At 33.9% G+C, this 12893-nt stretch overlaps 1 protein-coding gene across 1 annotated transcript in view; it reads left to right on the top strand.

Annotated features, from left to right (window-relative positions):
- The window catches only part of ADAMTS16 (ADAM metallopeptidase with thrombospondin type 1 motif 16), a 245374-nt gene extending 241124 nt beyond the window's left edge, over positions 1–4250 (top strand). Inside the window, exons 22-23 of the mRNA XM_074208590.1 lie at positions 1540–1687; positions 3148–4250. Coding sequence (XP_074064691.1) covers positions 1540–1687; positions 3148–3263 — 264 coding nt within the window. The 3' untranslated portion in view covers positions 3264–4250. The remainder of the gene's footprint in view (positions 1–1539; positions 1688–3147) is intronic.
- Positions 4251–12893: the final 8643 nt, after the last annotated feature.

Below are 12893 nucleotides of genomic sequence, written 5' to 3' on the forward strand. Positions count from 1 at the left end.
TTCAGCTCATTTTATAAATGAGGAAAGTGAGGACAATATGGTTTAGTGATTTGTCCAGGGTCACACAGTTATTAAGTGTCTGAGACCAGTTTGAATTCAGGAAGACAAAAGTCTTCTTGACTCCAGGCCTGGCATTGTATCAGCTATGCCACTTCCTGACTCATAAAGCTATAATTAATCATTCCAAACAACACAAATGAATATTTCATGTAAGATTTTTAATTGTTGGACATTGGCATTGACTAATTGGGCTTCATCTCACTAAATTAGCTAATTGACATTGTTCCATGTTATCTGTACTAAAATGAAAATAAGTACTTGTAAATTCCTCCATAGAGGCTAAAGTTTTGTCTCTGTTTTGTTTATTGTCTCGTTAAACTTCAATGGAAGAGATATTGTCTCTATATTTATTACTATCTGGAAAAGGTAGAAGAAATGCTAGGCAAATCATTGAGTCTTCAGTGTATCACATAAAAAGAGGAATCATGGGATCTGTTTTTGGTGGGGAAGGGGTATAGAGAATGTCTCATCCCCTGAGAAAAGAAGGTAAAGGGAAGACAAACTTCATCTGCTTCAAGATTTAGCCCATGAAAAATGACTCAAGAAAGACAGATCTTCATTCTTTAGTAGCCTTACCTGTTTGCAATTTCATCTGTGACAAAGGAGTCATTCCTACAGAGATCCTCTTATGCTAAAGTATCTTGAAAGGAAATCAGAGAAAGAGAAGAGGAAAAGAAACGAATCAAAAACGAGGAGAAAGATATAGGGAATAAGAGAGAGAAAGGAAATAAAAGTTGTTGAGGAAGGCAGAGAATTACATCACTCACATATATAGAAATTATATCTTATTAATTTCTGTATTTGTAGGAATTTAGGTAGAAAATATGCAAATAAATTAAAAATAGTTAATTTCCCATACTTAAATTTAAAAGTATTCAAATTATCATATAAATCTGCCTTCTTCATCTCTTTTTTATTGCTCCCCCAAAATGAATATGAAAATATTCATTACATTTTTTTGTTTATCACAACAAATTCAATCTCTCAATTAGTAGTAAATGTAATATTATTTGAAAACCAGTTAGAACTTCAGAAATCATCTAATTCAATACTCTCATTTTACAGATGAGGAAACTGAAGAATAGGGAAACTAAGTGATTTGCCCAATTTTACACAGTTTGTAAGTGTTAGAGGCAAAATTTAAACCTAGGCAGTATTCTGACTCCAGAGTCTGTATTTTAAAATTTGTACCATGCTACTTGGGGAGAGGAGAGGGAGAGGAGTTGTTGAGAGGTGGGGGAGTGGGAGGATGTGACAGGGAAGAAAACAAAGGAAAAAGGGGGAAAACCTTCTTATCTTCCAGGTTATTATACTTAGTTGTAAACGACGAGCATTTCCTCTCTTATTCATTATAAATATTTCTTTTTCAGTGCCTAGTTTAGCACTTATGAAACTAAGTATTGAAGAACCTAATACACACACACACACACACACACACACACAAACACAATTTATAATTTTTGTTGTTGTTGTTTCCAGTGCACAGCATCATGTGGAGGTGGAGTTCAAACAAGGTCAGTCCAGTGCCTAGCAAATGGCCGACCAGCCACAGGATGCTTTCCACAGCAGAAACCTATCAGTTCCCTAGCCTGCAATACCCACTTCTGTCCTATTCCAGAGAAGAAAGGTAAATGTGGCCAACAGTATTTCCATGTTTAAATTCATTTCAACAAGCATTAAGCATCTTCTCTGAAACACATGCAAAGTTTAGCTAAAACATCATATTCCTTCTCTCAGGAAAAAAATAAGCACTATTTTTGAATGAGGAGATAATTTATAAAACAAAATAATTTATAAGTGCCTGAAAGAAATGAAAAGGATTCTATGAAGTCTGAAGACATCATGATTGTGGTCAACCAGGAAATCGGGGCTCTTTGAGAAGTAGATATCATTTGATTTGAATTGTAAAGGAAGGGTACAAATTTTACAAATAAATAGGGAAAAAAGAGAATATTACAGGCAAAAGGAATAGCTAAGCAGGAAAAAGGAAAGCAGGAGCAAGAAAAGCACAGTAAGTAGCCTTACCTGGAGAGAAATCATTTGAAATAGTAATGAATTAGATGAATAAGAACTTTTCTCTATAGGATATTGGATGCCACTAAAGATTTTTGAGCTGAGGAATGACATATTTAAATCTATGAAAGAGGATAGATATAAATATTAAATCTGAGAGACAAATTGTTTAGTTAATTTTTGGCAGTTACAGAGCAAAGTGGGACTTCTGAGTGGTCATTCAGGGCTACACTAAATGGATAACCTCTGGATCAGGACCCATGCTTTTATTCCAAACCCTGCCCCCCCCATCTGCTATACTTTAAATCAACCCAATTAAATGACCTCCAATTTTCTTGTCTGAAAATAACCTATTCTTAATAACTCTGTACAGTTACTATGAAGGAAAAAAATGTGAGAAATGTATCACATAAAAAAGTTGCTTTGAATACCTGAACAAGAGAAATCAGTATATATAGAACCCTATGTGGGCTTCCTAAATTAGACAAAAGCCTACCATACTCATTCTTCTTGCTGTATCAACCCAGATTGGACTGCTTTACAAGTCATGTGTAACTACCCCCTAAATATTTAAAATATTTAGAGAGACTAGAGAGCTGTCTGTTTTGTATTTTCTAAGAAGAAATATAGCTGGAGGACAGTGAATGACTTGGCTAAATCAGAGGATTAAAAATGTGAGATTCAGTTAACAAAGAAACTGTTGTCCAGGTGAATGAGTGAGTGGGTAGGTTTATTTGGGAGGGGAAAAATAGAAGAATGAGAAGTCACAAGCTTTATAGAACATCCTAGAAAGATTCCCTAAACTTTTGAAGTTATCTAACCTACATAGTTATAAAGTAATAAAGTACCTTTCACTTGCCCAAAATGTCTATTTGCTGAACTGGTGAATGGTTTATTTGGGGTGCTAACAAATCATGTGATATACAATGTGATAAATATTTATTAAGTTCATACTATCTGCCAGAACTTTGTTAAGTTCTGGGGATACAAATTAAAAGAATGACTATCCTTGCACCTAAGGAACTTATAATAATTGGGGATATTTAAGAATTATGTTTTTCTCTTCTTTTTCAGATACCTTCTGCAAAGATTACTTCAATTGGTGCTACTTGGTGCCCCAGCATGGAATGTGTAACCACAAGTTTTATGGCAAACAGTGCTGTAGATCTTGTTCTAAATCTAATTTGTAATTTAGGACTGATTTCCCATGGTGGGAAATACATACATATATATATATATATATATATATATATATATATATATATATATATATATATATGTATATATTCAGCACAAGAAAAGAGCTGCACAATCTGAATTGGGCTGTGCCCAAGTAAGATAGAAATCTGAAGACTTTGGGGTTATTTTTTATGGGCCTGAACACAAACAAACACACACACACATACACACACATGTGCAAATGGTATTATGAATGATTTAAACATGGAAGCCTTGTATAACCTTTTGTAGTATTATGGTAGGAGTCAAACCTACCAGTGAAAGGAACCTATTCTAAAAGAGATGGACAAAGCTTTGTTTGCTAAGGAGTATGCTGTTGTTGTTTTTCCTTTTAATCTCAGATAAATTAAGGCCAAAAACTTGGCCAAGATGAACTTGCTATAGTATATGTGGTGCTTTCTGAAGAAAAGAAAAAAAATCTGAAGAGGACGACAAGTTAAAATGACCTACCACCAGGCATATGCATTGTCTCTCCCATCTCATCTCTATGTTCCCTTCCAGCTTTCAAGTTCTGAAATTCTTTAAGTCTTTTTTAAAGGGGGCAGATGTTACAAGAACAGAAGCTGTCAGGTCTGTGCAGTTCTCCTCCCCAGCTGCTGATAGATAACAGCCCTGCAGTAAGTTCATTTGTTCCTCCTTCTGAATATTTCCTCGTACACTAGCAACATCAAAAGTTCCATCAGCCTACTTGAAGCACTTGAACTTGGACACTGTGTCTTTGATTCATGCACCAGATGTGGAAAGGGGAAAAATGAAATATCTCCAAAGGTGCTTCCTTCCCTTTCAGACTAATGAGCCAAACAAGAATTCTCTTCTGTTTTATTTTTTGTATCAATCTGTTATTTACAAAGGAATCTTCCAATTTAAACTTATTTCTTTATACTTTGCTGTAAGAAAGAAAGAAAGAAAGAAAGAAAGAAAGAAAGAAAGAAAGAAAGGATTCTTCTGTATCATCATTTAAAAAAAAGTTTGGTTATGCCCAAATCCTGCTGTCCTTTATTTAAAAAAAAAAAAACTATGGTACTACTAAAATAGTTGTCTGCTAAATAACCAACTTTCTAAACCAGAAATCCGTGTTTTGCATGTGTGGCAGTTTGGGGGTTGATTTGTTTTTGCAATACACACTTAGAATGAATGCCAGCATTTCACGAATGCAAAAGCTGCACATTTCCCTGTTTCTAACATACTCCGTTTCAGTATTGGTGCTGCCTTAAAGTTAATGTTCTTATGGTGCAGCTCCACATGTAATGAGCACCTGAATATTTATGTTTTCTGAAATTTTATAATAAATTTTTTATTGTATTGCTTGCCTCTGGACTGTCTCATCATTTCAGAAGATCATTGTTTGACTGATGATTTATTTATTGTTCTTCATAATAGAATAGCATGACATCAAATGAATAATGGGCAAGACATTCACATTCATTATATTGATTATAGTGATCTTTTGCATGGAGGTTTTTCCCATGTCACTGAAGCACCACAGCATTACAGTAATACTGAACATCAATATGGTAATTTCATGACTTTCTCATTGCTAGGAAATCACTGAATTTGTTTGCTTTTGAACTAGAAAGTTTATGCTGACTCTCCACTGCTTACATATCTAGGATAAGAAAAGGGGATAGAAGGCAGAGAAATAGACATTGTTGGGCGCCAAAGGATTGCTAGAAATGATATACTGAATGGATATGATGAAAAATGCCCTTTGCCCCTTAATCTAATATGGCCTCAGTGAAGCCCTAAGAATGCAGACTTTGGAACAAGTACTTCAATATTTCCTCCTGCTCTGAACCATAAAATCCCCTGGTACATATCAGATTAGATTTGACAAATCCAGTGATGTTACAAAGCAAGATTGATATTATGATGTGTCAAGTGGAACATGCTTCCAGAAAAAAAACAAAAAAAGCTAAAGGTTTAAACATCTTCTCCTAATCTACCTCCCTTATGCTTGCTTACTTCAACACACTGAAGCCCTGGAGTGAGAACAGCTAAGTGCAAATCCCTTTGATTCTCCTTTTTTAGGGGAAGAGAAGGGAATAAATATTTATTAAGCACCCACAATGTTCTAGACCCAACAGTGAGGAAGCATTAATAAATATTAGCTTATTCAGTCCTCACAACAAGCATGGGAAATAATTTCTTTTGTTATTTTCATTTCATAGTTGAAAAAATTGAGGCAGAGAGAGGTTAAATGATTTTTCCAGAGTCACATAGCTTGAAAGTGACTAAAGCTGCATTTGAACTCAGGTCTTTCTGACTCTGGGCCCAATACTCTCTTCATGAGACCACCATGTTGCCTACTTAAAAAAATTCAGACCTCAATAGCACAGGTCTTACTAAAGCAGGATATGAATGATTTTCCAAGAATCACTGAATGGCACACATTTTTTTGTATGTGTTATGATTTATTTGTGCACATTGCATACAGATTTTGTATCACTGTTCAATTTTTCTGAGAAATTTAACTTGAAGACAAATGTAGAAAGATGAATTTTCTTTTCAGTTGATGTCTTCAAGTTCTGTGCACCTTCACCTTCAATTATGAGACTTGAATCTAGTGAAATTTCTAGGATTTGGATCTGGTTCTCTGTTATGTTGGACAAAGATTTCTCTAGGAATGATCAAAAGGGTTGGTCAACAGTATATGAAAGTAAATTTGCTCTGTAACCCAATCCAATTAACAGCCTTTCTAAGAATAATGTTTGAAATAATTCTTTAGTTTTCTTTGCACTGAACTCTCAGGATTTGGTGATATTTGTCTTTAGTTCTCAAAGAAGAGCATGACATCAGGTGAAGTGATGCCATGACAAATTGGATTTGAGTGAGGGACTGCTGTGCTAAGTCACTGGCTTCACTCTATCCTCCAGAGTCATTTGGGTCCAGTGATCAGATATGGATCAGGACAACTGGAGATGGCCCTGGACAAATGGCATTTGCCCAAGATCACAAAGCTAGTATCATGTATCTGAGGCTGCATTAGAACTGCTGCCTCCTGAATCTAAGACCCAGTGCTCTATTCACTGTACCACTTTTAATATGTGTATATAATTTTTGACCCATACTATAAGATAATTTATCTATAGTATGAAGATTCTGAATAGTAATTTTAAAAGTGAACTTTTAAATCAAATATTATTTTCTGGGGATCTTTCCATATCAAGGAAGGGAAACAGAAATTGAAAATGTGAGAATTTTTATCTGGCATTGATTTGGGATGTAAATAAAAAAATCTACTTTTGTTTCTCACTAATTTTTATAACTTAATGTAAAGAAAATTAAAGTGGTTATCATTATCAAATATTTCCTTTATATAATCACTCATTTATGTTGTGTGTGTGTGTGTGTGTGTGTGTGTGTGTGTGTGTGTGTGTGTGTGTGTGTGGAGACAGAGAAAGACATTTGCAAAATTTTAAAATCTAATTCTGTTTCCCATTAGTATTTTATGGTTTAATGTAAGGGAAATTATATTGGATGTCACTATTAACCATTTCCTTTATATAATCACTTATTTATGTTGCATTGGGAGAATAGTTAGATAGACAGACAGATAGATAGAGATGGAGAGAAAGAGCTCTGTATAAATTATGAATTTTTCATTCTGTATGCAGAATCCTACACAGTGTGCTATCCTTCCTAGATGAAAATTGATCCATGATCAATAGAACATTTATCAACGAGTTAATTCTTTTTAAAAACTGCTAAATCGATTCTTTTCAATTCTCAATGCCACCACCCCAAGTAGTAGACCTCTAACTTCAAACACCTTCCTTACTTGCATTATTCCAATAGTCTTCTAAGTGGTCTTCCTGTCTCTAATCTCTGCCCATCTATTCTACAGACCATGGAAGACTCAGAACTGTAGAATTAGAAGGGCTCCATGTGGTATTCCTCAAGTCATCATCCAGCTTTTGCCTTAAAAACTACTAGTCTAAGCCAAGAATTCTTAACATGGAATTGATAGTCACTTCCTTTATTAATCCTACATATTTTATTTTTTGCATTTTAAAACATTGTTCTGAGGAGTTCATTCATCTCATCACTCTGTCAAAGGAATCCACAGCACAAAAAAATGATTAGAATCTTTGGTTTGGAATTTCCAAACTAAAGAGTCAGGGAATCAGCAAAGGTACTAATTGAGACAATTAATAGCTTCAGCACATTTTAAAGCTATAAAATAAATCCATAAAAGTAAATGATGTTTCTTTAAATAAAAACAATACAAGAAGCTATAATAGAAATGGAAATTCTCTTCCAAATAACTACAAAATGCATAAAATATCTAGGAAGCAACCTTCCAGAGCACCAATAAGGACTTGTATCAATTATGAAGTGTTCCTTAAAGAAATAAATAGCTAGAGGAATTAATACTCATGGTTGGACCTTGCCAAGAAAATGAATTATCAAAATTAACTTATAATTTTAATTCTATACCAATCAAATTATCAAGAGCATACTTATACAGAATTTGATAAAATGACAAAATTCATCTGGAAAAACAAAAAATTTGAAATATCATGTACAAAAAAGAAATAAAGATGCAGGGGAATAGCACTTCTAGACCTCAAACTACAATAAACAGTCATCAACAAAACCATCTGGTATTAGTTAAAGACTAGAGAAATATATAAATGGAATAGAACAGCCAAGTGAGATTCAGAAACAATAGAATTAAATAACTCAATCCTTGATAAAGTGGAAAACAAGACCTGGGGGGAAACTCCCAATTTGATAAAAACAGCTGGGTAAACTGTAAACCAGTCTGTCGGATATTTGATTTAGATCAACACCTTGTACCACACTCCACAACAAATTTTAAATTGATATGTGACTTTAATATTAAAGATTATACTATAAAATATTAGAAGACAAATAAATCATTTAATCTCAGCTGTAAAATGTAGTATAAACTAAATAAGTAGTAGAAGAAATTACAAAATATAAAATAATTTTGATTACTTAAAACTGAAAAATTTCTGTATAGACACTTATGCATGTACTATAAGATAGGAGTTGTTGAATAGGAAAAAATCCTTGCATCAGATTTCTTTGGTAAGGGTTTGGTATACAAGAGACATAAACAATTAATAAATATCCCCACATTTGTTTGTATTTATGTGTGTATGTGTAATATAAATATATTATTTATTTATTTATTTATATGAGACCAATTGCCATTCCCCAATAGATGAATGATCAAAGAATATGAACAGTCAGCTCTCAAAATGAACTGCAAAATATTCAAATCACATGAAAAAATGTTCCAAATCACTAATAATAAGAGAAAAACAAATCAAAATAATCATGAGGTGTCAGTGAACACTTTGAAAACTGGCAAAAAATGATTTAAAAATAGCAAATCTATGTTGAAGTGGTTGTAGGAATATAATACATTGTTAATTGAACAGTGAAGTAGTTCTGCCATTTTAGAAAACAAGTTGGAATTGTACAAATAAAGTTACTAAAATGTGCAAATCCTGTAACCAAAGACTCCATTACTAAGAGTGTAACCCAAGGAAGCCATCCTTAAAAAAAGTCCCCATATACTCCAAAAATATTTATAATGGAATTTGGATAATATCTAAGAACTGGACAAAATTGATAGAAATCAATCTGAAAATAGCTTTATGGCATATAACTATGATGTACAAAATTATATATGAGAGAATATTGAGAAATATAGTAAGATCTATATGAAAAGTGAAGTAAGAAGAATAAAGAAAACAATATACAGAAAATACCTTTTAATAATAAACAATTTGTTGCTTTTAAGAATGACTTTGAATAACTGTCATTTTGACTATTATAATACACAAATATAAAACAAAAAAGTCCTATGAAGAAAAACACTATCTGCAACCCAAGGAACAACTGAAAAGAACTATATATTCTTTTTTAAAAATATGTATACAATAATTTTACATCTGTATGTGTATACAAATACATATAGATATACAAAGTATATGGCAAGGGGCCATTTACAGTCCTCCTGATGTATATCATACCTCAGGATCCAGATAGTTTCAGAGAAGAAAATGAGGTTGGTGACTTTACATAGCCCTATCTCACTTAAATCCAATTCACTTGCAAGTTGGTCCAGATTAGCCCCCTTCCACTCAAATAACTGGACAAATTTTGAGGTTAATAGACATAAAAGTATGGCCACAGAATCTTCTCTAAATGTTTGCATTTCCCCACTCTAAACAGCTTTCCATTATGCAATTTTCTCAAATTCTGGGAGTAGAATTATTTGTAGATACACATGCCTTATTCTTCCTTTGAATTGCCTTCATAATTCACTTGGCCTTAGGACAATAAGGTTCTAAATATAACACAGCTCCTCACTGTCCTTGGGAAATAACTGAAAAGAAATTGTCCTTTGTTGTTGCCATTCATGTCTCATTTGGGTAAGAACTGTCCCTCAGTAACTCAGTTCTGTCTTGATTCAAAGCAATCAAGAGAACTTAAGAAGAAAAGAGGTTATAGGGTTGTTTTTCAATACTGATTAGGAAGAGAGAGATAGATACAGAGAGAGAGGGACAGAAACAGAGAGAGACAAAGAGAGACAGGGAGAGAGGCTGATATATATTTTGACACTCAGGTGCCACTACTTGATTTTATAGACATGGTTTATGGTATGGTAACAGTGGGCTTTTTGTTATTTTTTCCTTTACTTGTTTCTCAATTACCTTCAAAGGTAATGACAGCCTTCTACAGAAGGGCTTTTGTCCTCAGTCACACTTACTTCACAAGAATTTCACCAGGTGCTACTTAATTCCTAAGAAGTGGGGAGGGGGCTGGTTATCACTGGGCTCAGAGGAGTAATGCTTTCCACATTTGCCAGGAACCACAATAGGTTTCAACTAAATACAAACCCCAGAAATTCCAAGCTGAGGAAAGCAGTCCAGACAAAACAAACCTGCAGGGAAGGAGGAGAAAGGGGAGAAAAAAATAGGATCTAGATAAGACTGAAAATTGAACAGTCACCCCGTCTGTTAGGCATCCTCCTTCCTGTACTCCCTTGGAGCTTGTGTGCAGATGAAGAGAGCTGGAAACACCTACTTCTCCTGAAAGCTAGAATCTCCCAGTTCAAAGAAGCCATAGAGTTCATTTTGGACAATCCCCTGGGATAGTGAGAAGGAAAAGAAATACTAAGCAAGATATCAGGAAGTAACCAGATCAGAAATTTAGGAAGTTTAAGAATTCTGACTTGGAATAGGAAGGGGTAGGACATAAAAAGATATAGGTGTGCTCCCCACCCACCATTGAAAAAAGAATCATTGACTATAATTCTTTGATCAATTTTCCTGATTTTTCCTTCTTTCTCTTTTCTTTTCCTCAAAATCCTTAGTTATAAAGAGTGGTTCCCTAGGAAGGAGAAGAAAATAGGTGCATTTAATGGCAAAATAAAATATGTTGATTTTTTTTAAAGTGTGGAGCTTTGGGACAGTTAGGTGGATAGAACACCTGATGTGGAGATAGGAGAATCTGAGGTCAAATCCAGTCTCAGACACTTAATAATTACTTAGTTGTGTGACCTTGGGAAAGTCACTTAACTCCTTTGCCTTGCAAAAACCCCTCAAAAAATGTTTCAACATTAGGGAAACTATCAATAAAATTAATTATTAAAGAAAAATAAAGTGTGAAGTTTTTTGATGATTATGTTTTATGGGGTTTTATATATATATATATATATATATATGTATAATGTTTTTGAAAAGTCACCCCTTCTTTGGGGACTAAGTATATTTAATATTAATAATCACCAGGATGTAAAAGTAAAACAGGTCTTCAGGCAAATTACTGGCCATTTTATTCACTATAAAGAGCATGGCATCATCCCAAACAAGTTAATTTGTTCCTAGGAAAAATACTTGCTTATTTAAATTTTCATTAATATTATTCCACATTAGTAGGATGAAACATTTCATTAATAGGAAAATTATCATATTACTTCTAACCTAGAAGGCTAAAACTCATGCCTATAATAGCTCTGTTCCACTCCTCATAATACTGAAAACTTAAAAGGGAAGGGCTTTTGCTTCAGTATGAATTGCTTCATTCATTTATTAATTTGAGTCTCTCTTGTCCCCTAAGTTCATTGTTCTTCTTTCCAGAATAACACTGTATTTAGGGTCAGACTCTTCAGCATGTACAATTAGCAAGCCTCATTGTCATAAGGTGCTAATGAGTTAGAGCTATAAGAGACCCTTCTAATCATCTTTGAAGACCTCAAAGACCTTCCTTCCAGTTTCTAAGTCACATATGAATTTACAGCTAGTCATATGGAGACAATAAATAATTGCTATTAGGTCTTTCTATAATTTTGTATTATGTTCTATAAACAAAATAAAATCAAAATAATAGGAAAAGTTTTTTCTTCTTCAAAGCCATATCATGACCCCAAAGTGACTCTCATTTTTTAAAGACAATACACAGACTCTGTTAGGTCCTAGCAAATTAGAAAACCTTTGATCACAGTCTGTGACAGATTGTTCTTCTATTCTCTGAGAACCACCTTACTAAGTTCAAAAAAATTTACCACCAGTGAGTTGGCAATTAGATGATATATATGTATATATGCACGTGTATGTATACACACTTGGGAATATGTATATTTATATAGTCACAGAAGCTTATAAACACCTGCATAGAAGAGTATAGTCTTTTTTGATGGAAGGTACCATGGATTCTTGAAATACTAAAATATTAAAAGTACATAAATATCCATGTCTTTGATATGAATTTTAAAATTAACCAGGCATGTACATATAATGACACTTCTGAAAATTATATTATAAAAACAGTAGGAAAAATGTTTTTTACAAAAATATGCATACTACCCTCCTTTATTGTTGTTCCATTTTTTTTTAGGTTTTTGCAAGGCAAATGGGGTTAAGTGGCTTGCCCAAGGCCACACGGCTAGGTAATTATTAAGTGTCTGAGACCAGATTTGAACCCAGGTACTCCTGACTCCAAGGCCGGTGCTTTATCCACTACACCACCTAGCCGCCCCTCCATTCACTTTCAAAGAAGATCAATAATATTACCACAGTGATGTCTTGACTCATGCACAAAATGGATTTAAGTAAAGCTAAATTGTTTCAAGTCACCAACCTCATTCTCTCTTCCAGAGTCATTGAGGTTCAATGGCAAGACAAAAGTAAGGATGCCTGATCATAGCCCAGAATGCAGTATGTAACCTTGGTGTCTTCAATGTCTGACCAAGCTCTAAGTACTCCATAATGGCTGGTTCAACCACCTTCATTACTATTAAAACAAACTGTTCTTATCTTCCCATTCCACTGGGGAATCCACCAGTGAGTTGGCAATTACACACTTGAGATAGGCATCTCCTAACTTGCTGATGTCTTTGAGATCTCTTGGATATCATCTACCTGGTTTAGCCTATCTGCTGGGATGATGTTATCCACTCTCTTCCACTTTAAATTTATAGCAATAGAAAATTAAAGTGGATGCTTATATATATTGCTTTAGAGTGTATCTAATGGTTTCTTTTTGAGCCTTACAACAATCATATGAGGTTGATTTTTATCAGAATTTTATAAATGGGGAAA

This window comes from Macrotis lagotis, chromosome X (assembly GCF_037893015.1).
Source record: "Macrotis lagotis isolate mMagLag1 chromosome X, bilby.v1.9.chrom.fasta, whole genome shotgun sequence".
NCBI classification, from domain to species: Eukaryota; Metazoa; Chordata; class Mammalia; order Peramelemorphia; family Peramelidae; genus Macrotis; species Macrotis lagotis.